This window comes from Laccaria bicolor, genomic scaffold (genome assembly GCF_000143565.1).
Source record: "Laccaria bicolor S238N-H82 LACBIscaffold_8 genomic scaffold, whole genome shotgun sequence".
NCBI lineage: Eukaryota > Fungi > Basidiomycota > Agaricomycetes > Agaricales > Hydnangiaceae > Laccaria > Laccaria bicolor.
In genome coordinates, this window is record NW_001889879.1 from 608909 (window position 1) to 631904 (window position 22996).

Sequence of the window (22996 nt, forward strand, 5' to 3'; positions counted from 1 at the left end):
CAAAGTTGGTCAACTGGCTGCTTTCAGCGCCTCCGTACTCATCCATACACACCGCCCTGGTCTGTGTCCGACAGTCTACCATTGCGCCGCCAACCCAAGTTCACCGTTCCACCACCACCCGAGTTCACCGCTCCACTGTCAACCCAAGTTTCGTCGATCCGAAGTGTTCCCATGTCGGCTCGCCCGCTGCCTGTATATCAACGGGCAACTGTGCGGGATAGAGAGGAGACACAGTGAACTATCCAGCCCAATGTATACAGCAACACTACCATAGCGGTACCCGGCTGTCAACCCGTCATGCATCCAAGGACGGCACGGTGTCCAGCTACTATCGTTTGTTTGCGCCGAAGGAACGTGAACTCAGCATTGAGTCTGCTCATTGCTTGATGAGACATTGGAACTTGAAAGAACGTGTACCGAGAGAGGGGTTCAATCCTTTTGTTTGTGGTGCTAGGAAGATGTGTGCTGGTTGACGTTCAGTTTATGCTGAGAGGCGCGACACGACCGTTTGCCTCGTGACTTCGTTGATCTCAAATCACCCAACTCTAAGTCTTCTACTCTACAGGCTAGCTCACCGTCTGGACCTGCGTTTGACTCCTCTAATGCGATGACCCACCGCCGATTTTCCTTGGGTTGCCACTGTCCTTTTGCATACTGCATGTCTCCCAACACCCTTCCTTTTGTGCATCCTAATCCTTGTGCTGGACAGGCGTGACCACTGGCCAACGAGAACTCATTGTCACCTTTCTGCTCGACGTTCTACAGGCCAGAATCAAGCCAGAATTGTATGTTTTGTATGTAGTGCGGAAGTTATACACAATACAACATGCTATACATAAGTAGATAGGTCCGTACTACTGCATATGTTTTGCGTAGTAAGCTGTCAGAATGAGGCATCCGGTGGACCGGTAACGAAGATACAAGATGGACATCGTATGGCAATTCGGCGCGTTGGAAATATATACGCAATATGTGATGGACAATATCAATATTATATAATAAAATAGTAAATTTATTTCGGCATATTGATCGGCAAGTGTACAAACATCGGTCTTAGCCGTGATATTGAAGCTGGCTGGTCCCTGTTGCCATATGAATGTATCAAGTAGCTTGTCAGGAACTGTAGGGTCTCGAGGGAACGCAAACAACCTCTTCTGGGGGTCGACGGAGTGGGCCCTGGCGGTGCTGGCGCTTGCTGGTGGTGAAAGAAAGATGCTTGCAAAGGGAGGAGAGGGAAATGCTAAGGCCACTTCACCAAAAAGCGTACTTCTTTATCTCTGCCATGGGTTCGACTCCAAGCGTCACTTGTATGTCCTCTACAGTTCCTTCCAATGAATGATAAAAAATTAATATTCATTTTTAGCTTTGATTATCTGAATGAATCTTCCCATGCCATTGCCAGCGGACCCTGCACACCCCAGATTGTCCATTTCAATGAAAATTGCCTTCTTCGCAGGTAGGACGTCGGAAACAAGGCGGAAACGTGGTTGACCACCCACCTATTCAAGATAAAATGCCGCTGGCAGAAAGTCATCATTCATTCATCTCTTCCTCCCCACCCTCCCACATCTCCCAGTGATATATTTAACACACAGTCATTATGATTGGCCTACTCACTCTCTTTACGACTGGAGCCTCCGTTCTCCTTGCGTCTCAGCCAGGTATGTTTATTTGAACCGCTTGCTTATCGCAATCGACTGACATCGTTCCCCACTACAGTCCTTGCTGACAATACCCCCAACCTCCTCAGCCGCCAAGTCAGCGGGTTCGACCCCAGTGGTTTACCCTCTTCTTGCCTGCAAAAACAGTGCAACTCCCTCGTTCAAGAACTCCAGGTACATTGTCGACCTGCTCTACGTTCCACAGCGCTGATAAGTGTAACGTGCAGAACTGCACACAACTCACATGCCTTTGCACCTCTGCAGTCGTTGCCGATTTACAGTCTTGCTACCAGTGCGCTGTCGCTGCCAACGCCGCCTCAATCAATGCGACCACCGCTCAAGAAGCTATCTCAAGTACGTGGTTCGCACCCCTGAGATGCCTTTTGTTCATCATTGCTATTTAGGCTTCACTGATGGGTGTAAGGCTGCCGGTTATCCCATTTCTGGCTCAAGTGGCAGCAGTGGCAGCAGCGCCTCATCGGGATCTTCAGCCTCTGGTAGCGCCACTGGTGCTGCATCTTTGACTACCGCAATTACTGGATCCAAGAGCAGCGGAACTCTCGTTGGCGTATCCGTTGGTTTCCTCGGCGCCGTGGTTGGATTGGCAATGGCCGGACTTTCCTTGTAGGCATCGACCTAACTGCAATCATAATGTATACCCCGCTGCCAAAAACTGTACACACCGATTAATTTTTTTCGAAAAACTTGGAGGCCATCCAGTTGATGTGAATTGTTTAGGTCAACTTCTTGAGGGTTGAACGTTGAACACGCGAAAAGGATGATAAGCTCCGAACGAACATACACTGCGTTTACCGAAATCAGACTTCATATTTCAAGGAAGACTTGACATGTAATTGCGGTCCATGCTGCCCTTACTCTCCTGGTAGCATGTTGACTTGGTGCAATACTGACATCAACGTCTATGGTCAGGTTAAAAATGAAACAGTGGGTAATCTTGCAAAGTACCACAACTAACGGGTCAACACTTCTAGGAATGCAAGGGTATCTCTGTTGAGTGCGAATAAAAATACAAGTTAAAGTGTGAATTATCGAGATATCGACTTGGGAGGGAGATCATCCTCGAATTCAGAAGCAGAGTCCATTCGCATCTGAATCGGCAGCTCAACCCGCGTGGGCTGTCGTTCAAAACTATCCGAGGCCATGACTGACGACTGTGCAAAATGTCAGCTTCATTGCTTCGAAAAAAGATTACACTCAAAAATTTACCTGTTGTCGTTGAGTCTGAGCTTGGACGAAAAGGGAAGTAAGCCAATTATCACGGCGTTTCGTTTTGATTTCTTCCAGAGCCGATGGTCCCTGTCCGCCAGGGAAATATTGCAAAGACACGCATGGAACGCTAGCAGCTTCCTGTCGCACTGAAGATGGACTTCTGGCCGCGAGTGAAATAGTGTCAAGCCCTTCATTATGACATGGAATTTCGCGGCGACGATTTCTTTCAGCGGGTAATCCGCTAGAATCATTGTGTCTTGAACTACCCATGGATACCCAAAATATTGCGACTCCGTTGACGATGATCTTTGGTTTGAAGTCAAGTCATCAAAGGAAGGCACATGAAAGATACGACGCACGTCTGCTCCACAAGCTCCCAAATTCACCCAACCAAGCTCCTTGCCATCCAACGACATCAGAACAACGACATTCACCTAAAAATGAACATTGATAAGGTCAATATCTTTCTCAAATTTCATTCACTTACAGTCGACGTAGTTAAAGATACAAGCGCAGCGCTTGATGGTAAAAATTAGGGCAATGGAAGACAAAGATGACGCAGGATACACACATGAAAGTCCGGACCGATAACCGTCGAAGTCCTGAGCTCTGCAATTGTGAGCTCACTAGCGGATACAGAAACATAGACGTAAGGAAGACATTGATAAATCTGTGTAAAAAAAGTGTAACTCACAAAATCCTTCTGGCATGCATTCCAAAAAAAAACTCACAAGTCGTACACCAAAAGGGGAATTGACGCAATTCTCTTAAGCCCAGTAACACATACACCGTCGTTGTTAAACTCGTGAACTGGACCTACGTTGACGAAGATGAGCGTGGATCCAAGAAAAGAAATCAATGCTTACCGGCAAAAAGGAAAGTGATAATTATGCAATAGAACGAGACACATGTTATACAGATAAGATAGACGGGTGATTCGAGCCGTCGGATGCCAACTTTTGGTGACCAGACGATGTGAACCTTTTCCGCTAGAAACAAACATCAAGAAGCGGACGGGGATTTCAAGACTAATAGGAGGTACCCAAAAAGGCATACACCAAAAACTTCGATGTTGAATAGAAAAGAATGTTGAGGTAGATCGCAACTGTGCACACTGATGGCGAGAGCTCCAAGCCGACTCCAAAGAGTAGCACACCGCCTGAAGACAAACATTGGTGTCCGAAAGACATCGTAGAATAGGAGACCCACTTGAGAATAGGAAGAGCCAAGAGTCAAGAAACATAAGGATAACAGACAGCCTTGGCCAAGGCATCGTCGATAAGCCATGCCATGTCAAGGATTCATGCTGTACTCGACGAGAGAGGCAGTGAGTGAGAACGGTCAGACCTACAAACCAAATGCAACGTATTTGGATTATTCAATTCAGCTTTTCGATTGCTTTCGATCTGCGGGGGGAAAAGTCACGCACCCAGAAGATGTATGAGCGAACTCAGCACCTGAAAACCGACTGATGGAAAGCGCATCGTCGACGATGGCATGAATAGGTCGGTCGGTTACCTGACGGCAGAAGAAAGGGTGAGGTCGAACAGACCTCACGTTGTAAGAAGCACGGATTTGAAGGAAGTGGACCGCGGGGGGATCAGGGTGAGGGGCATTCTTAAAGGTCGATTTTCAACCGGCTAAAAATCATTTGACCGTTGATCTGTGTTGTAAGCTCGCTTAGCTCGGAGCCGGGGGTATTGGAGGGTGTCGCCTGGTATCGCTGATTGTCATAAGACTTTGCGGTTTCCCGAAGTAACGGGGAGACATAAGGGGGGAGGATCGTAACAAATTCTAAATGGAGTTTGAGATCTGTCAGATTGTGGGGAAGCCGTCAACCAGAGGACATTCGGTATCCGAGCATTCACCGTGATGTCTATGTCTGGCACTTTGGTGTTGAACGTTGAGGACGAAACCATCGACTGTCGACGAGTTTCTGAACTTGGCAAAAACCTCTGAAATAAGAGGTACTTTTCATGAATTACTTATCGAGCAAGGAAGCCCCTCACGACCGACGACGGTCAATGTTCGGTGAATTTAAAGTGGACTCCGGAGTAGTCCTGGAAAATGAATTTTAGCGAGATAAGTGAAAAGTCAAACATTCAACCAGGGAAGAGTACATCAAATTTATTCTGCAGAGGGCCATCAGGTGTGTGAGGATCTCGTATTGTTATGGACATAGGAATGTCTACATCTGTGGACCTGTGGCGGGTATTTTCAGCATTGGACCTGAAGGAATTGGGCAATACGTACCCGAGGTCGCTCACAAAGTTGTTGGATCCCGTGGCTTCAAAACTGTGGAGCAGCAGCTAACAATCAGCTGATAAAACGCACACTCTATATGTGGCACCCTCCCCCATCATTCACAACCAAGGCAATCAAAGGTATGATGCAACTCTGATTTTGCGTGGATCGGCAGCTGGGTATGCCCGACGAGTCCAGACAATCCTCGCATCACGCTTTCATCAAAGGTAAGAAACACAATCATACTTTATATCAGGAGATCAACGCTGGATACATAGAGTGGATAGACAAAACTGTTCAATCAGACAAGAAACACGAAATGATGTACCCAAACCAACGATAGCACCTCAAAAACCGACAGCCGGCCTTTACTCATCATCATCCTCGTCATCATCGTCTTCAGCCTCTGCGAGCCACTTCAGATAAACAAGGTCAGAGTCTCGAATAACCACAGAATGGAGAGCAAACCGTACCTTAATGAAAGGCTCACTAGCCTTACGAACCTTCTTGCTCGTGTCCTTGTCGACGTACTTCTTGCTGACATGTTTGCCCCACTGGGTAACAAGCTCTTCGTCAATGAGATCGGCTTGGTAGAGCACCATCAAGATCTTTGGAACGGCTGGGATAAGGTCAGGGTGGGACAAGCCAACCAGAACCTCAATTCCACCCAGGAGCGACTTCTGGTGCTTCTCAGAGGTGACCAGCTACGTGACCACTTTATCAGAATGAGTCGAAGTGGAGAAAGGGGCTAGCGCTTACTTTGGTCAAGAGCGCCACATACTTCGGTAACTCAGTCAAGATATCTTCGGTGAACAAGGTTTGGACGACGATAAGCACAGTCTTGTGCTTCTTCTCGATGGCCAACTCCTCGGCCTTTTTGTAGATCGCGATAGCGTGCGCCTTGGAATCTTCAGCAGCATCGCCACCATTTTCCTCGATCCAACGACCAAGTTGAGAGTAGGGGCTATTGGCATCTTCGTCACTGCCCTCATCGTCACCACCAATGACAGTCGCCGCAAGCGAGCCCTCAAGAGCCTTGATACGCTGCTTGACAGCTTCCGGCGAAGTGTCTGCGGACCAATCCTCTTTAGAGAGGGCTGCGTCGGTGTTGAGCTCAGCAGCTTCCGCCTTGATTTTCCTGGTCAGCTCGTCGTCACTTTCCCCGCCAGCGTCATCGGCGTGCCCGTCCTCTCCATTAGCATCGGGGGTACCTCCACCGCCCACACCACCAGCGGCGTCACCTGTGTTTTTGTTCTTCCCTTTCTTAATCTTGACGGGTGGGTTTTTGACAATGAAGGTAGTCAACTTGTGCCTCATATCGATGCCAGTGCGTTCACCGCAGGCCTTGCAATCCCGAATGATATCCTCCGAGCGTCCAATTTTGAGAATGACAAGCTCGGTTTCTGGGTTCTTGCACGACTTGCACAGGACGAATTTGTCAATGAAGATGTCGAGAAGCTCACGGAGGCGGTTGGCGTCGTGGGCACCATTGACGATGTAACGGTCGTTTTTCTCGTCAAAGGAAGTCTGGGCGCCAAGTTCGCAGCCGAAGAACTTGGTGGTGTAGGTGGGAGGGCGACTGAGGGCACGGGCCACATCAGACATGTTTGGGATGACTGTCTTGATGCCGTTTCCCTTGCCTTCAATTTTGGTGGTGAGGAGGGGCATGCTGTTTCAGTTGGTCAGCATCGGCGATTGGCTTAGATCATAGTAGAACATACCGGTAACGATAAAACTTGTCATCGACGTCGCGGCGGATGTTCACAATTCCTGAAGCCATGCTGGGCAATAGTAGTTATTTTTAACGCTAAGAACAAACATCAGCCTCGTGAAGAGAGATTGAGTTGCCACTTGTTGTCCTTACAAAACTGGTTTTTTGAGACCGAGGCAAGAATCTTTTATCCTTTGGTATAGCAATTGTGGGTCGAAGCATGAATCCTCTGCCTTGACAGAAGAGTATGCGATGAAGGAGCTGGGGGGAGTAGGTTGACGAAATCGTGGTGGTCTCCACAGAGAACGTTCACAGAGTAAGGTTGTTGGGAGAAAAGGTAGAAGAGATGGGGATGGTGGTGGTTTATGAATGAGGCTGTTTTGCACACGTTGGCACCTTACAAAACTTTTGTGACCCTGTGTTTGTCCGCGGCTGTACCCGGAAAAGACCGCCGAACACAGCGGCATGGAGTGCCATTGGAGGAAGGACAGTGGATAACGGATCTTGCTCGAGAACTTCTTACGTTTTTTCACGGCGATCAGCAGCGAACACTGACAGAAGAAATGTACGCAAATTACACACAGCAAGTCCCATGTTCAAAGGGTATCGTATAGAAACTGGTATGTATAGAAACAGTGTCCTAAACTAAAATAGCAACAAAAAAAACCTACTCATTCATGGGTCAATCCTCGTATGTCCAGTCCCCCAAAAACTGTTCACAGAAGGGATACTCTTCGCCAAAGCCTTCATAGTATCCCCATCAATCTCTGCCCCACCTTGCCAAATCGTCAGATCCTCAATCTTCCACTCGGTAAAGCGCCGAGTCTGAATCTCATTTCTAAGATTCTCCTAAGATAAAAAAAACAGGAGGAAGTCAAGGTCCGTCAGAAAGACAAAAATAGCACCAGAGGAACGTACCAAAGACGCAGAAGGATCATTCGAAACAGCATCCCCAACCGAAAGCCACAACCTCCTCAACCCAGGCGCCTTGACAGCCATAACATCAAACAAGCTCACATTCATCCTCCACACATTCAACCTCAAATACGTCAACCCCCTACACCCCCTCAACGCCTCCAACAAATCCCCAATCTCCTCCGGATTCAAATACCGATCACGCACAACGAGCTCCGTAAGCTGTTCTCTCGTCCTCTCCACACACTTCAACAAAATATCCATCCCACTCGGCAAGTTTAAATTCGTAGGATACACGTCCAACGCACATGCACCCGCCAAACACCTTTCATCCTCCAAACACTCCAAAAGCCACGTCCCAAGCGGTCCCTCAGACGTCGGGTCAATAGCCGAGCCCGAAGGGTTCAGCCTCAAATCAACTCTCTTGAGCGTCTTCGAAGACCCACACAGTACTCTCTTCAGCCCCCCCGCATCCTCCCTGAACGCTCTATTAAACGCCGTCCGGACATTCAAATACTCCAACCTCTCAAACGGCCCTATATTCAGAAAAAAGGCGGATAAATCCAGGACCATCCAGGACCACACCTTCAGTGACTCGAGCTGGGGTCCTAGGCGGCACACGAAGGGCGCCACGATATCCACGAGGATCGCACGGTCCGCATCGAGGTCGACGCGGAATAGGTTGTTGGTAAATTCCATTCGGAGATGTTTGAGCGCTGCGAAGGGGGGGTTGGACTCGATTAAGACGCGGTAGCCTTCTAGGTTCCCACACAGTGACGCCGTGTGCAGTTTAGACCCGAAGGAAGCCCATGCGGAGGAGAGGAAGGGGTGGAGGTCGTATTGGGGTGGTAAATCCCATGAATCGATCAATAGTTCTTGGACGTTGGTCATTAAAGGGAAAGCGGTGCTGAGCTCGTTGATGACAACCGTGAATGGGTCTCTTTTTTCATTTAGATGGGGGGGAGATCTGCGTTTGGCTCCTTTGCCGCGGGGACGTAGAAGACGGAGAGCCTCGTTGAGGGTTTGTCTGATTGTGTGCACCGAGCCGGGGGATTCGGGGGCGTGTTCTTCTTTGCCTTTTGGTTTCATTAGGCTTAGTCGGATTTCGAGGCGGCGGACGCGCTGTGCGACTTCTGGGTATCTGTACCGACATCACTATAAGTATCGTGAAGCCAAAACACGAGGCGGGACGTACTGCAATCGAACGAGATGCTTCAACGTATTAATCTTCCTCGTCGCAATCAACATGTCGCCGTACCGTAAATTCATTGCAAGATCATAGAACACCCTGTTGACTGCCAACATCTCCTTGAGAGTGTCATCTGGGATGTACTTTGAGACGTGGAGGAGCACTTCTGTGGGTATGTCGACGCGCATTGTGCTGTTCACAACGATGAAGGACAGATGGAATGTAGGAAATGTAAACCCCAGTAACCAAGGTACCAATTGGCCGTGATGTCCATATCCGCAAAGGACCGCAATTATGTTGACAGTGACAGTGATCTCGAGTCATAAGTTGCAGGGAAGTCTGTGGGGGTAAGTAGACAATAACGAGTAAGGTGGGGCACTTTCTTGGCACTTTCAGTTTCAGAAAACATACAGGAGCTCAGTTAAACCCATACCTACGGTCGGCCGCAAAGCCAAGAAAAAGGCAATGGATAATGCTCTCATGCACGAGGACAACACACAAAACACCAATGCTCGTACTTCATAATTTTTTGTATTTCTCAAGTCCCTCCAATTTCACCCCTTATTACTACTAGGATTTTCTTACACATACATACACACCCCGGGGAGGTATATAAGACCCCCCATGTAGACTTAGCTCCAGCTTTGAAAAAGATACGATCAACCAGCCTGTCCTATTCCGATTGACGCTAACGCCATGGCAGTCAACCTATCGTACTGTATTAAAGCGCTGCTGCGCGCGCTCTCCGATCCCGTATCACACCTAACCCGGGTTTCCAGCAGTTCCTTTACCATAAGCGAAAACGCTTTCCATTCATGAGGGTGCCCATACCAGAATGACTCCGAGTCGGAAAAACCAATCGCTTCGTTTAGCATGACCAGCGATGTCTCAAAACAACCCCACGCTTCCTGAACTCTATCAGCGCTAAGGAGGATCCCAGCATGTTCTTGGGAGATGAATGCTTGGAGGTATGGGCTGTCGCTTAACTCCGCATACTTCCACGCTGTTTCAACAGCCGCCAACGCGTCTTGGAGCTGATGTTGGTGGCAATGCACCCGGGCAGTGATTTGATACGCATATGCGAGGTTCGCATTATTCTTCAAAACTTTCAAGAGAGCTATGGCTTGCCTTAAGGAGTGGAGTGCGTCTGACCGCTGCTTGGCTGTGTCGAGGACGACCCCAAGGGACATGAGGCTCCGTGCATGTACGAGGTTGTCCGAGAGGGTGGCACACCTTGCTTCCACGTCCCTCGCCAAAGAGACAATCTTGGTCTCCTCATCGACGTGTCGGGCGCAGTAGACGAAGTCGATACCGCATTGGCCACCAAATCGTTGAGTGAGGTTATCAGGGGGAAGGGTGTTGAAAAGCTGGTAGGCTTGTTGTAAGTTGGCATAGGCGGGATGGTCGCTGACGTCGTAGGATGTCCTTCCTAGGCACCATAGCGCTGACGCAATATATTTAGTTACCCCAAAGGCTTTGGCTGCTTCTACTGTAAGGCAGGCGATCTCTGGACCCCGCCCCCTGTCGCAGTAATGCCAGCTGAGGGCAATGAGCGCTTTAATAGTCTTTTCAGATAAATCGGAGGAGCTTGAGTGGCTGCAAAGGACAGATCGGATGTTGGTGTCTTCAGCTGCGAGATCCTTTGCATTGACACGGAATCGGGGATCATCATAGCGGCATGCATTGTCTATGATGTATTGGCAACACGACGAGAAAGTCTGGGCTCGGACATCCTCCTCAATTCGATTTTGCTGCTGCATGAATGATTGAACAACAGGTGGTAGGGAGAGCACGGGGGAGGTGGTAGATTGCTGGGCCAGTATAGCTGCAGCTGATAGGCCAGCAATGGCAGAGGGAATCATAGATTTCTCAAGAATTGGGGCCCACCAGGATAGGTTCTCTCTCGTTGTTCCTGCTGGTAACAATGAGAGAACTTTGAGAAGGAGGTTAGCGTTTGAATTTTGCTTGACGAGGGACCCATCAACGGAAAGGCTGATACTCCTGTTCATGCTCTGTTCATTCTGGCCTGGAAGGATGTCGGGCCCGAACTTCAACCACGCATTCAACAACTCCCTCGCTGTTGACTGCCCTTGTTTCCCGAGATTGGCAATGAGGGTAACAGCGAAAGGCATGTTTCCCAGCCTGGCCAGCAACGCCTTGACATCCGGGTCGTTCTCCGAATCCGGGTTGATGTCGCGGAAGATGCGGAGGGATGCCTCTTCGTCGGTAGGTTGGATGAACCTCGACTGCCAAGTGATGGCTTTGTCGCAGGGAGCTTGGCTTCCACGCATGGTGACGAGGATGGAGACATGCTTCAGCATGGCTAGGTTTCGGAGGATGTCACCGACTTTCTGCCGTCCATCGGGTGTGTTCCATGGCGTCTCAAAGTTATCAAGTAGGATAAGGAGGGGTTGGGTGATGGCATCGAGTTGAGAGATGATTTCTGAGAGCGTAATGTGTTTATTTCGTGGTATTTGGAGTTGCGTGTATAAGAGCTCAAGGAGGAGGGTCGCGGATGCCGCTTCGTTGCAGGGGACCCAGAAAAGGTGCTCAGGGGAGAAGTGGGTTTTGATCAAGGCTGATTCGACGACAGCAAGGGAAACTGAAGTTTTTCCCATTCCTCCTGCACCTAGAATGCAAACGCGGGAGGATTCCTCTTTGATGAGGAGTCGAGCAATGTCTTGGACAAGGATCTCGCGTCCGTGAAATATCTCCGGCTTGAGAGGCATTTGTTGCTGAACGACTATGTCTAATTGATCACGCCTCCATGCGACTTTGTCTAGTTTGGTGGCTACGCCTTGCATAAGATTGTGCGTCTCCTCTTGGCAGGATTCAATGTTTTGTAGGCGGAAAGTGTTTCCGAGATCGTTTGTGAACTAGATGATGAAAATGTTGAGCGAAGGCAAGTGATAGAAAACATGAAGAGACTTTAGATACCCTGAGTTCTTCCATGGCAGTTGACAGCCTGTCCACACAGCCTTCGAGCTTCTTCGTATTCACATCTGTGAACATTACTTTCAATTTGTTCTGCCCACCGATTTTCTCCAAATCCTCGTAAATTGTCTTGAGAGTGCTACAAGGTCATCAGAACATCTCAAGCCAAATTCAAAGGGCAAAAACCTCAGTAATTCTCCGATGTCCCCTTCCATGCCCTTCATGGCATTCGCAATTATCATCTTGTTGCGTTCGACATAATTTTGGGCCTTTACGTGATTGGCGATGATGGTCATGAGATTCCTAACTCTAGCTTTGAGCTCCTTGACCCCCTCTCCAACAGCCGATGCGCCCTGGAACTTGTTTAAAGCCCTTCGTTGCAAAGGTGGGGCCAGAAACGACAAACCTCGCATAGTTCAATGATTTTCAGGGTAACTTTGAACGATTCACTCAGGAATGGTACCGGTATCACAGATGATACACTTTGTAGCAGCGTTAGAGCTTCTTTCACACTGGCGGTGAAGTACTCTGTGGTCGTAGGGACAATCGCTCGATTGTTTCCCGACGATGTCTGCGGACATGAAATCTTTCGTAAAAGCTCACAAGGGACAGATGGACCACTCACCCCACTGGACGTCATTACCGCGCTCCGTGTAACCCCAGCTACATCTGCAATGATGATTCGTTGATCCTCCGGCAAGTTTCCGGTACTGCTCTGAACCTCCGGGTGGTCCGCACAATCCGCAATCCTATCTTTCCAAAGCCGTCGCCTGAGCCAAGAAAAACACCCAATGTTGAGCATGATCCAGAACTGGCGCACAGAGGAAGGAAATAGTGTAAAGCGCTCCTAGCGCGGGCACTGCCCGCAGTATGGGCAATTGCAATGGAGCGCATCTGTCAAGCTAAAAATATTCACTGACGACATACGAGCGTGTTATATAAGAAACTCACTCTGAGCCTGGGATCCTTGACCTTGCGAGCACCTTCCCTCGATGTGGATCGTCGTGGTCATTGTGGAAATGAGCTGCCGCGAACGCGGTCGTGACCAGTCATGCAGTGACCTCGAACGACGGCCAAACATCGTCAATCAGTTATCATCTGAATCCAGCAAGGAATTCAGAATCATCGTCGAAAGTCGCCACAGTAACATTTTCTCGCAGCACGTTCGCCGTCTTATTTGCCATCCCAATTACCAATTCGTCAGGTGTGCTGGTACACCTCAGATCGCTAAACTAATTGAGAGTCGAATGAATAATGGAAGAACTCCGGATAAGTTTTCGACCTGTGCGAATCGAGATGGACGATTTAATCGCACATCTAGGTCATGAGATAGCAATTTCACTAAGCAACTGAGAATGTGTACCCCAGTAAAAGCTGCGGAGCAGTTAGAAGCAGAAACAAGCGGGAAGTTGGCATTTTTGTGCGTGATTTTTTTTATTACATCGATGGCTATTTTTAGGTACAGACTGCATTGGCCGGGGTGCGTCGTCCGAACTCAATCCGTGAAAAGTTGTGACACAAAAAGCTCGCCGCGAGAAAGGAAATCAAAGACAAAAAAAGCAGAGGAACACCATATGTCAATGAATAAACACTAACAGGACAAGCATCGACAAAACGCCGGAAAAAGTGGAGAAAGAATCGAGAAGCATGATTCATCAACCATCGTAGAAATGCGTCGGATCAATGTATGGGGGCCCAGGACCAGGTGTCGACTCAAGAATGAGAGACCACGAGTGTCGCACGTACTCATAATTTGACAAGTGCACATACGAGAAGGCAGATTTACCCGAACCAGGTGGCCGTTTTCAAGACGTCCTGCATCACCTGTTCTAGCTGGAGGCAACGACAGCCTTAACCACGTTCCGATGTGTCGCCTTCAAACCGAGTACCCCGAGCACGCTGGAGTATATAAGGCGCCAAATGCTTGGGGGATAATCATTCAAAATTTCTCTCTCGACAAGCTTGTTGAAATCGAGTGAGTGCCCATCTGTAGTTCTCTGTTGAATCAGCTCGAGCTGATCTTTTTTTCTTTTCAAAGTCAGCATCACAATGAAGCTCTCTACGGCACTCAGCATGTTTTTGGCATCTGCCTTCATCCAGACGGCAATGGCAATCCAATGCAGTTCCCAATGTGCAGCTTGCTGGAAAAACAATGACTCGAGCGGCGCCGACATCAAAATCCGTTGTGGAGGAAACCTGGGAGAAAATGAATGCGGCAACAACTGCCCTAGTGGCTACAATGGTATACACTGTGCCAAAGGTGAACGTTGCGTGTGAGTGAAGAAAACTGCCCGAAGAGCTGATAGTGATACTAACGAACTCAACAATTTTGGATAGATGCGAGGATGGCACGAATTGTCCTGAATTTGGCCCATGTCAATGTCCAAGCAAGCATGTTGCTGCCAACGGACGAGCATATGGCTACTCAGTCTGCGGAACGGTCAATTCAGATGGATCGTGCGCTTGATGCTGGAGACCCGTCTTTAAATAATTTGTTGTCGGTAGTATCATCATGTACTCGGGCTGAGCTCGTCGCGGACAACAAGATTTGCTGAGCTCCCTACAAATCGGCGGAAGATAGACGAGGAAGGGATGGATTGACGCACAATTATCCAGGGCGTCTAGCCGACCAGCGTTCACCCACAGATCATGATGGGCTCAGATGGGCCTTGATGAGCCAGTGTGGCTTTTTTGGATATTGAATAAGAGGCTGGCGCCTGCTGAGCGGTAGATATCACCGCCTATGTAGTCGGCTGGCCATGGGAAGAGTGAGCTGAATTAGATGCGATAAATCGAGTGGTGAGGGTGAAGGGACCTACGTCCTGTGGACCCATACTATTTGCTTTGAAGAAGCGGTGGATGTCGGCCCTCTCAATTGGAAAAGGCTTGAAAAGAGGGTAGACCCTTTGAGACTGGACAGGAGACCTGCGCGCGCGGTAATGGAAATCGAATAGAAATGAGTTTAACCTTGAGAAGCCATGGGTCTTGATACTTGACCCTCCGCCTGTGCCTTGCATAATCCCCACCCAAGCCCGCAAACTCATGATATAGTTTTGCGTATACCCCCTTATTGGGCCATTATGCGGTCATCTCTGGTGACGAGGAGGTAAAATTCATGTGTCCCTGTTTGCGGGGTGCCACTCTGCGGATGGATGAGAAAGGAGGGGGTAGTGAAAGAGGGAGGCTGACCTAGCCCACCCTGACACGCGGAGACCCTCTGAGCAATTTGCGTAGGAGAATTGATCTCGCTCCAAGCCGTACACGCTAACTTCTCCCGAACGTGTTGAGATCGGACGTTAAGGGCATCACCAGGGAATCACAGAACGTGCGTTCGATTGTTCATGCCGAGGGAGAGATTCGCTGTGATTGTCTCCGCACCTCTGAAGACATGATTCCCGACGCGTGCTGACGCGCTATCATGAGTCGTTGGATGGTGGGTTGAGAGGAGCGAGAAAAAATTGAGTGACTGAGTACTTGCTGAGTATAATTTCATAATGAACGGACGAAACGAACGCACTGGCAAGTGGTTCATCATGGTGGTGACATTGCGTCGCTCGGGGTGGCAAAACTTGGGGAAGTCGCGGTAATGGAGTTGCTGGGCGCACGAAAATTGAAATAGGTACATACTGCCGGCGTGGCGAAAGAGGTATAATCAGTAAGGCGACGTTGTGTATTGTAGTGAAGCCAGTCATACCAAAAAAACGTACACAAAATACAATATCGTACATGGTACATCCGTAAATCCCAACACATCCAAAACCGACTCCAACACCACCTTCGGCATCAACAAAACCCTCTCCTCAAGCCTCACCTCCCCTCTCTCCTCTCCAAAACCACCCTAACCTTGGAAGTAACCTCGAAAAAAAACATCGCGGCGTGCACATAATTATGCAAACGGCAGCAGTACTTAACTCAGCAATGTTCCTCCAACTTGCATTAGACCACCATCATGTCTACCCTCGATTCCCTAGCGCCCGAACTTATCCAGCGAATCGGTGCAGAGGTATGTACTTATATTCATTGCATCCCTCATCGACAACCCTTTCATTGACTCGCTCGTTTCTTTTTTGTAGTTGGGGAACAATGTTACAGAATTGCGCCTCGTTTGCAAGAGGATGAGCAGCGTACTCGAATCGCACATTCTCCGATCGATTACCATTGACATTACAAAGCCTCGACTTGATGTTGGCATATCACGACTCACGACGCTGGCGACGCAGGGCAATCGCGCGGCGACAGCCACACGCGACCTGCACATGCGTAACCTCTGTCCTTTGGAGGACCCATCCAATCCGAGTCGCTTCCCTACTTTGGTGTTTGACCCAGATACGGGGGGATGGGTGGAGCCGCCGCCCACTCCATGCCCACCTGACGTGAAGATTGCTGAGGAAAAGATGCAGGTCATGCTTCAGGTGGCCATCGCCTCTTTAAGCAACTTGCGAAGTTTCAAGTGAGTCACCCACTGATCTTTTCAAATGCTCCGAATTAACATCTTTCACAAGATGGACTATTGGTAGGTACGATTCAGAGTGGGCGCCAACAGCAGTCATGAATGCCGTCAGAACTCTTCCCCTCCTTGAATCCTTGGAGCTCATTATAGAAGGTTTTAATGGGCCAGACCTCCAGCTACAATCTCTACGTAATCTGCAGAGCATCAAGATATCTGCGCGCAGCAACGATTATTTCATGAAAATCATTGAACCCCTTTCGCTCTTGATTGCAAACTCGCCAAACCTGCACACCCTTCATTTGCGACCTATGTACAGTTCACAAGCATCCCTTCATCGTCTTCTGGGGAACTGCCCTCCAAACCTCGTCTTACCACTACAGCATCTGAGTTTGCAGGGATTCTCACTGAAGCTCGACAGAATAACACTTCCTCATCTCCACCGCCTGACGTCCCTGACACTACACAATTGCTTGACAACGGAGTCTGGCCCAGATGGGGCGCATGTTAGTATGGCGAAAACCTCGCATCGACACGATATATGGGTGGTATTGAAGACGACCGATGTCCGTCTCAACGGCATTGATGTGAACCATGTCTCTACCACCCTTCTCGATTATATCTCATCGTACTCGGGATTGAAGAAACTGCGTCTGGCCTATATAAACTTCGGGACAAAGGAACGATCTGATCTTGCCGCCAATCAATTTTATAACCTTTGCTTAGGCAAGCATACGAGCTCGATTGAAGAACTCATTATTAGGCCTAAGTATGAAGGAGGGTGGTGCTTCGGAGACCAAGCTCTCATTTTGATCTCGCTATGCAAGAAGTTGAAGATCCTCGAGGGTAGCCTCGTCTCGGCAGCCCTCGATGATGCTGCGGTGAGTTGATGCGTTGTTTCCGATGGTGAGGCTGGGCTCACGAAGGGTATAGAAGTCGTTGATTGACGCTACCACCCAACTCCCTCACATGGAGAAACTGACCGTTCATCCTGCGCACTTGGAGGACTTCCGGATGACCTGTGATTACTGGAGTGACGAATCACTGCCGGAGACGTCGCCGTCGAGGAGCCATCTTAAGGATGTGATGACGCGGCTCTCAAGGTGCATTAGAGAGTACGGGGTAACTGAGTCTTCTGAACCCGTTCCCTTGATCCTCGTAGGCTCAAGGAAGTTTATGATGACGCCGAGTGAGGCTGCTGGATGTGCTGGTGGAGCGTTGAGGTATCAGTGCGACTCTGATGAGCCTGAGCCTGACGACAGTGATGATAGCGATTGCTGAACAGTAATTCCGGGGGGGAAAGAACCAGTAGTTACCAGGAATAAATTTAAATAAATATCCACGGTTGGTAATTATCATGGTAGTAAGGCAAAAAACACCCTTAATCCTCCCCAACCCTACGGCCCCAACACATCCAAAACCGACTCCAACACCACCTTCGGCTGCAACAAAAACCTCCTTACAGCTACATAGGTGGCTGGCCCGGACGCGCTCCAGTTGGCGGGGGAATGATTTCACCGAACGGCACTACCCCAGGGAGCACATGGTTTGTCACTCAACTTCGCGTACTTCGACGCTGTACGAACAGCCTCCAACGCGTCTTTGAGCTGGTGTCGGCGACAATGCACCTGGGCGGTGATTTCATACGCATATGCGAGGTTCGTATTATCGTTCAAAACTTTCAAGAGGGTTATGGCTTGGCTTAAGGAGTGGAGCGCATCTGAGTACTGCCCAGCTATGCACAGGACATTCCCAAGGCACACGAGACTCTGGGCATGTACGAGGTTGTCAGAGAGGGTGGCACACCTCGCTTCTACATCCCTCGCCAAAGAGACCACCTTGCTCTGCTCAAGGTAGATTTGGGCACAGTTGACGAAGTCGATACCGCATTGGCCACCAAATCGTTGGGTGACGTTATCAGGGGGAAGGGCGTTGAAAAGTTGGTAAGCTTGTTGTAAGTTGTCATAGGCGAGATGGTCGCGGACATTGTAGTATGTCCTTCCTAGGCACCACAGCGCTGATGCAATGTATTTCTTTACCCCAAAGGCTTTGGCCGCTTCTACTGTACGGCTGGCGATCTCTGGATTCGACCCCCTGTCGCAGTAATGCCAGCTGAGGGCAATGAACGCTTTGATAGTCTTTTCAGATAGATTGGAGGAGGGTAAATGGCTGAAAAGGACAGATCGGATGTTGGCATCTTCAGCTGCGAGTTTCTTTGCATTGGCGCGGAATCGGCGATCGTCATCGCGGCATGCGTTAGCTATGACGTAATCGCAGCACGACGTGAAAATGGCGGTTCGGACATCCTCCTCGATTCGATTTTGCTGCTGCATGAACGATTGAACAACAGGTGGTAGGGAGAGCACGGGGGAGGTGGTGGATTGCTTGACTGGTAGAGCTGCAGCTGATAGGCCGGGAATTGCAGAGGGAATCGATGGAATTGCAAAGGGAAACGATACGCCGGCAATTGCAGAGGGATTAATTTCCTCCATAATTTCCTCAAGAGTTGGTGCGCACCAGGAGACTTTCTCTTTCGTCGTTACTGCTATAGATGATGAGAGAACTTTGGGGGTGGTGGTGGGTTGCTGGACCAGTAGAGCTGCAGCTGATAGGCCGGCAATGGCAGAGGGAATCATAAATTTCTCAAGAGTTGGTGCCCACCAGGATAGGTTCTCTTTCGTCGTTCCTACTGGTAATAATGAGAGGACTTTGAGAAGGAGGTTAGCGTTTGGATTTTTCTGGACGACGGATCCATCGACGGAAAGGCTGATACTCCTGTTCATGCTTTGTTCGTTCTGCTCTGGGAGGATGTTGGGCCCGAACTTCGTCCACGCATGCAATAACTCCTTCGCTGTTGACTGCCCTTGTTTCCCAAGATTCGCAATGAGGGTCACAGCGAAAGGCATGTGTCCCAGCCTGGTCAGCAACGCCTTGACATCTGCGTCTGGTTCGTTCTCCGAATCCGGGTTGATGTCGCGGAAGATGCGGAGGGATGTCTCTTCGTCGGTAGGTTGGATGACCCTCGACTGCCAAATGATGGCTTTGTCACGGGGAGCTTGGTTTGCAAGCATGGTGACGAGGATGGAAACATGCTTCAGCTCGCCTAGCTTTCGGAGGATGACACCGACTTTCCGCTCTGCGTCCGGTGTGTTCCATGGCGTCTCGAAGTTATCAAGTAGGATGAGGCGGGGTTGGGTGGAGACATCGAGTTGAGAGACGATCTCTGAGAGCGTGATAGGCTTGTTTCGTGGTATTTGGAGTTGGGTGTATAAGAGCTCAAGGAGGAGGGTCGCGGATGTTGCTTCGATACAGGGAACCCAGAAAAGATGTTCGGGGGAGAAGTGGTTTTTGATGCAGTCTGATTCAACAACGGCAAGGGAAACTGAAGTTTTTCCCATTCCTCCTGGGCCTAAAATGCAAACACGGGAAGATTCCTCTTTGATGAGGAGTCGAGCAATCTCTTGGACAGGGATTTCGCGTCCGTGAAATATCTCCGGCTTGAGAGGCATTTGTTGCTGAACAACCAGGTGTATTTCATCGTGCCTCCATTTTTCGTCTACTTTGGCGGCTACATAAGATTGTGCGTCTCCTCAAAATATTCGCAAACTAAACGATTGAAAAGTTTGTTGGTTGAGCGAAGGCAAGGAAACATGAAGAGACTTCAGATACCATAAATGTCTCCATGGCAGATGACAGCCTTTTCACGCAGTCTTCGAGCTTCCCCATATTCAAATCTGTGAAGAATAGTTTCAATTTGTTCTGCCCACCGATCTCCTCCAAATCCCTGTAAATTGTCTGGAGAGTGCTACAAGATCATCAGACCAACTCAAACCAAATTTAAAGAAGACAAACGTTGAGAGTTGTTTGGTATCTTGTTACCTTCGTCGTGGTTTTGGGACTTTACATGATCGTCGACGATGGTCATGAGATTCGTGATGGTATCTTTCAGCCCCCCCTCCAACAGCCGATGCGCCCTGAAAGTTGTTCAAAGCTCCTCGTTGTTGCTCTGCGAAAGTGGGGAGAAAAGACGAACCTCGTATAGTTCAATGACTTTCGACGCGACCTGGCACGATTCTTTCAGCAGAGGTACGGGTATAACAGTGGATACACTTTGTAGCAGCGTTAGAACATTTTTCACGGCGGCAGTGAGGTACTCTGTAGTCGTAGGAACAGCCGCTCGATTGTCTCCGGACGATTCCTGCGAATAAAATCGTTCGTAAAAGCTCTCAAGACACAAATGGACCACTCACCCCGTTGTATATCGTTACCGTGTCCCGTGTCTCCTCAACTACATCCAAGCGGATCACTCGTTCAACCTCCGGCAGATTTTTGGTACTGTACTGAACCTCGGGGTAGCCCGCACAATCCGCAATCTTCCTTTTCCAAAGCCGTTGCGTGAGCCAAGAAAAACGCCCAGTATTGAGCATGATCTAAAATCGATGAGCAAGGCGACACATGAAATCGTTCGTGAAAGCTCAAAAGGCACAAATGGTTCACTCACCCCACTGGACGTCGTCACCGCGCCTCGTGTCTCCTCAGCTACATCCAAAACAGTGACTCGTTTGCCCTCCGGCAAGTTTTCGGTACTGTTCTGAAACTCGGTGCCCGGGGTGGTCCTCACAACCCGCAATCTCCTTTTTCGAAAGCCGTCGCGTGAGCCAAGAAAAACACCCAGTATCGAGCATGGTCGAGGATAGATGCACAGCGCAAGGCGGAAGTGTACATGTAGAGCGCTTTTAACACGGAGACCGTTCGGAATACACGCGATTGCAAGGAGGCGCACATCTGTCAAAATGAAAATGTTCACTGACGACAATAAGGGCGTGTTAGATCTGTGTTAATTAAGGAAAACTCACTCTGATTCTGGAATCCTTGACCTTGTGAGCACCTTGTTTTGAGGCTGATCGTCGTGGTCCGACAAAACCATGCAACGAAAACCAAACATCGCCAACATCGACTCATCGAAAGTCGCTCTACAGAATTGCTTCGAACTGTCTGTTAGTATTCCATTGCTGAAGCCTAGCTAAGCTCTTCCCTCTGCCCACTGTAGCGGTACGGCTACGAAGGCGACGTTGTGTATGGTAGTGAAGCACTTTCAAAAAACATACATAAAATACAATATCGTACATGGTATATCCATCTCTAAATCCATCCATAATCCCTCCTCCCTACGGCCCCAACACATCCAAAACCGACTCCAACACCACCTTGGGCATCAACAAAACCCTCTCCTCAAGCCTCACCTCCCCTCCCTCGGACCTCTCCAAAACAACCCTCGTCACGCACCTCAATCCCAACTCCGTCGTAGCAAGCACAGCACCTTTACTAGGCCCATACTCCCCAAACGCATCCTGCATCCCCTCGGGGACGAATAGGGGGTGTAAAGGATCGGCTACGACGACTTCGAAGGATGTTGACATCGTTTCTTGTCTCGCTACTTTTTCGAGTTTGAGTACTGCCTTTGAGATACGGCGGACTTGCTCTGTGAACCGGGCGCGGAGGGCGGAAGCGGTGTCCATGGTGGTGGTGGTGGTGGTGGTGGAGCGCGTAGAGGGCGGGGAGACCGATATCGATCTCACTGATTGCGGTGAGGATGACGGCGTATGTGACGCATCAGGCGGATGATGACACCCCGTAATCAAAAAAATATCCGCAGTCCACCTTAATATCGTATCACTCAACTCATTAATCGAATATTCCGTCAACGTCGGGTATATAGCGTGTACATGCGCATGAGCCAGCGCACGCCACTTTGATGCGGTGGGTTGAGGCTCGCTCGCCCTCATGCGCGCGTAGATCTGGGATAAGACGCCGTCTGATTTCGAAGGGAGCCCGATGCAGAAGGAGGTGAAAGCCCGAGCTATGCAGAGGGATACGCAGGATTGGAGCGCTAGTTGGACGAGGATGGGGTCTTGGGAGTGATCCCTGTTTGAGAGGATCCGGGTTAGGTTTGGCCCGATGCGTGCGGAGGTGTCGTGCATTGCTTGGATTGAGCGTGATGAGGATGCGCCAGAGGAAGAAGGGGAAGGGGAGAAGGAGAAGATCTCGGTGGCTGATGCTGCGAATTGGAGGATCTCGCTGTTGATGTCGTGCACGGCTTGCAGGACCTGGGCGCCGGACCAGGAGTCTATGCGGGTCATGTAGATCTCGGAGGTGCGGGCCCGGGCGCGGTCTTCGTCTGATGAGGATAAGTCGAGGTCGATGTCATCGAGTTGGACGAGGTGACGATGGAGGCTTTGGGATCGTCTGGTGCTTTTCCCATTGACGTGGCCGTTCCCGTTCATTTGTACCCCACGGGCGATATCAGATGCGCTGCTCCGGATATCGAGGGAGCTATGGCGGGGGAACAGATCCTTTGTGGTATGATGGGCTGTATGAATGGCTATATCTGATTTACGCCTCTCCAAAAGCGCCCGTTCACGCTCTCGATCTCTCCTCATCTTTTCCAGCTCCCCATCTCGTGTTCTTAACAGATCCCGTGTTTCTTTTAGTGTTTTTTCGAGCATCTTGCAGCGCTCTTGTAGCCTTGCTACGTCGGCCTGGGAGCGTGCGAGGTCGTGCTTTGTTGCATCGAGTTCTCTGCGCATGGTTGGAATGGGCGTGTTGGCAAGTGAGGAGGTTGGGGAATGGCACGCTGCATCCAAACGCTGACGTAAGGAAGGTGA

General features: G+C 49.6%; 9 protein-coding genes across 9 annotated transcripts; 3 read left to right on the forward strand and 6 right to left on the reverse strand.

Moving 5' to 3' along the window:
* Positions 1–1092: 1092 nt before the first annotated feature.
* LACBIDRAFT_293713 (uncharacterized protein) lies at positions 1093–2636 on the forward strand (the record flags this gene model as incomplete). Its single annotated transcript, XM_001879173.1, has 7 exons — positions 1093–1307; positions 1364–1456; positions 1596–1661; positions 1720–1835; positions 1889–2015; positions 2066–2285; positions 2549–2636. The coding sequence occupies exons 2-7, from the start codon at positions 1378–1380 to the stop codon at positions 2634–2636; spliced, it is 696 nt and encodes a 231-aa protein (XP_001879208.1). The 5' UTR covers positions 1093–1307; positions 1364–1377.
* A 71-nt stretch (positions 2637–2707) lies between these two features.
* LACBIDRAFT_318017 (uncharacterized protein) lies at positions 2708–4390 on the reverse strand (the record flags this gene model as incomplete). The annotated part of the gene is made up of 10 exons (XM_001879417.1): positions 2708–2833; positions 2889–3197; positions 3251–3325; positions 3379–3409; positions 3463–3561; positions 3623–3707; positions 3758–3880; positions 3934–4050; positions 4101–4238; positions 4321–4390. The coding sequence occupies 10 exons, from the start codon at positions 4388–4390 to the stop codon at positions 2708–2710; spliced, it is 1173 nt and encodes a 390-aa protein (XP_001879452.1).
* Positions 4391–5366: 976 nt separating this feature from the next.
* Positions 5367–6915, reverse strand: LACBIDRAFT_293715 (uncharacterized protein; the record flags this gene model as incomplete). Its single annotated transcript, XM_001879418.1, has 5 exons — positions 5367–5551; positions 5609–5839; positions 5895–6325; positions 6377–6804; positions 6857–6915. 5 exons carry the CDS (start codon positions 6913–6915, stop codon positions 5504–5506), a joined length of 1197 nt encoding a protein of 398 aa, XP_001879453.1. The 3' UTR covers positions 5367–5503.
* A 606-nt stretch (positions 6916–7521) lies between these two features.
* Positions 7522–9138, reverse strand: LACBIDRAFT_318019 (uncharacterized protein; the record flags this gene model as incomplete). Its single annotated transcript, XM_001879419.1, has 3 exons — positions 7522–7695; positions 7765–8902; positions 8957–9138. 3 exons carry the CDS (start codon positions 9136–9138, stop codon positions 7522–7524), a joined length of 1494 nt encoding a protein of 497 aa, XP_001879454.1.
* Positions 9139–9609: 471 nt separating this feature from the next.
* Positions 9610–12896, reverse strand: LACBIDRAFT_325656 (uncharacterized protein; the record flags this gene model as incomplete). Its single annotated transcript, XM_001879420.1, has 6 exons — positions 9610–11826; positions 11888–12023; positions 12071–12237; positions 12291–12455; positions 12510–12637; positions 12836–12896. 6 exons carry the CDS (start codon positions 12894–12896, stop codon positions 9610–9612), a joined length of 2874 nt encoding a protein of 957 aa, XP_001879455.1.
* Positions 12897–14036: 1140 nt separating this feature from the next.
* LACBIDRAFT_325657 (uncharacterized protein) lies at positions 14037–14439 on the forward strand (the record flags this gene model as incomplete). The annotated part of the gene is made up of 2 exons (XM_001879174.1): positions 14037–14157; positions 14222–14439. 2 exons carry the CDS (start codon positions 14037–14039, stop codon positions 14437–14439), a joined length of 339 nt encoding a protein of 112 aa, XP_001879209.1.
* A 761-nt stretch (positions 14440–15200) lies between these two features.
* Positions 15201–15509, reverse strand: LACBIDRAFT_318022 (uncharacterized protein; the record flags this gene model as incomplete). Its single annotated transcript, XM_001879421.1, has 2 exons — positions 15201–15350; positions 15402–15509. The coding sequence occupies 2 exons, from the start codon at positions 15507–15509 to the stop codon at positions 15201–15203; spliced, it is 258 nt and encodes an 85-aa protein (XP_001879456.1).
* A 324-nt stretch (positions 15510–15833) lies between these two features.
* On the forward strand, positions 15834–17612 carry LACBIDRAFT_318023 (uncharacterized protein; the record flags this gene model as incomplete). The annotated part of the gene is made up of 4 exons (XM_001879175.1): positions 15834–15887; positions 15958–16334; positions 16387–17212; positions 17265–17612. 4 exons carry the CDS (start codon positions 15834–15836, stop codon positions 17610–17612), a joined length of 1605 nt encoding a protein of 534 aa, XP_001879210.1.
* A 233-nt stretch (positions 17613–17845) lies between these two features.
* Positions 17846–22771, reverse strand: LACBIDRAFT_293716 (uncharacterized protein; the record flags this gene model as incomplete). Its single annotated transcript, XM_001879422.1, has 7 exons — positions 17846–19899; positions 20001–20136; positions 20365–20529; positions 20582–20761; positions 20833–21163; positions 21188–21304; positions 21618–22771. The coding sequence occupies 7 exons, from the start codon at positions 22769–22771 to the stop codon at positions 17846–17848; spliced, it is 4137 nt and encodes a 1378-aa protein (XP_001879457.1).
* Between the last annotated feature and the right edge of the window lie 225 nt (positions 22772–22996).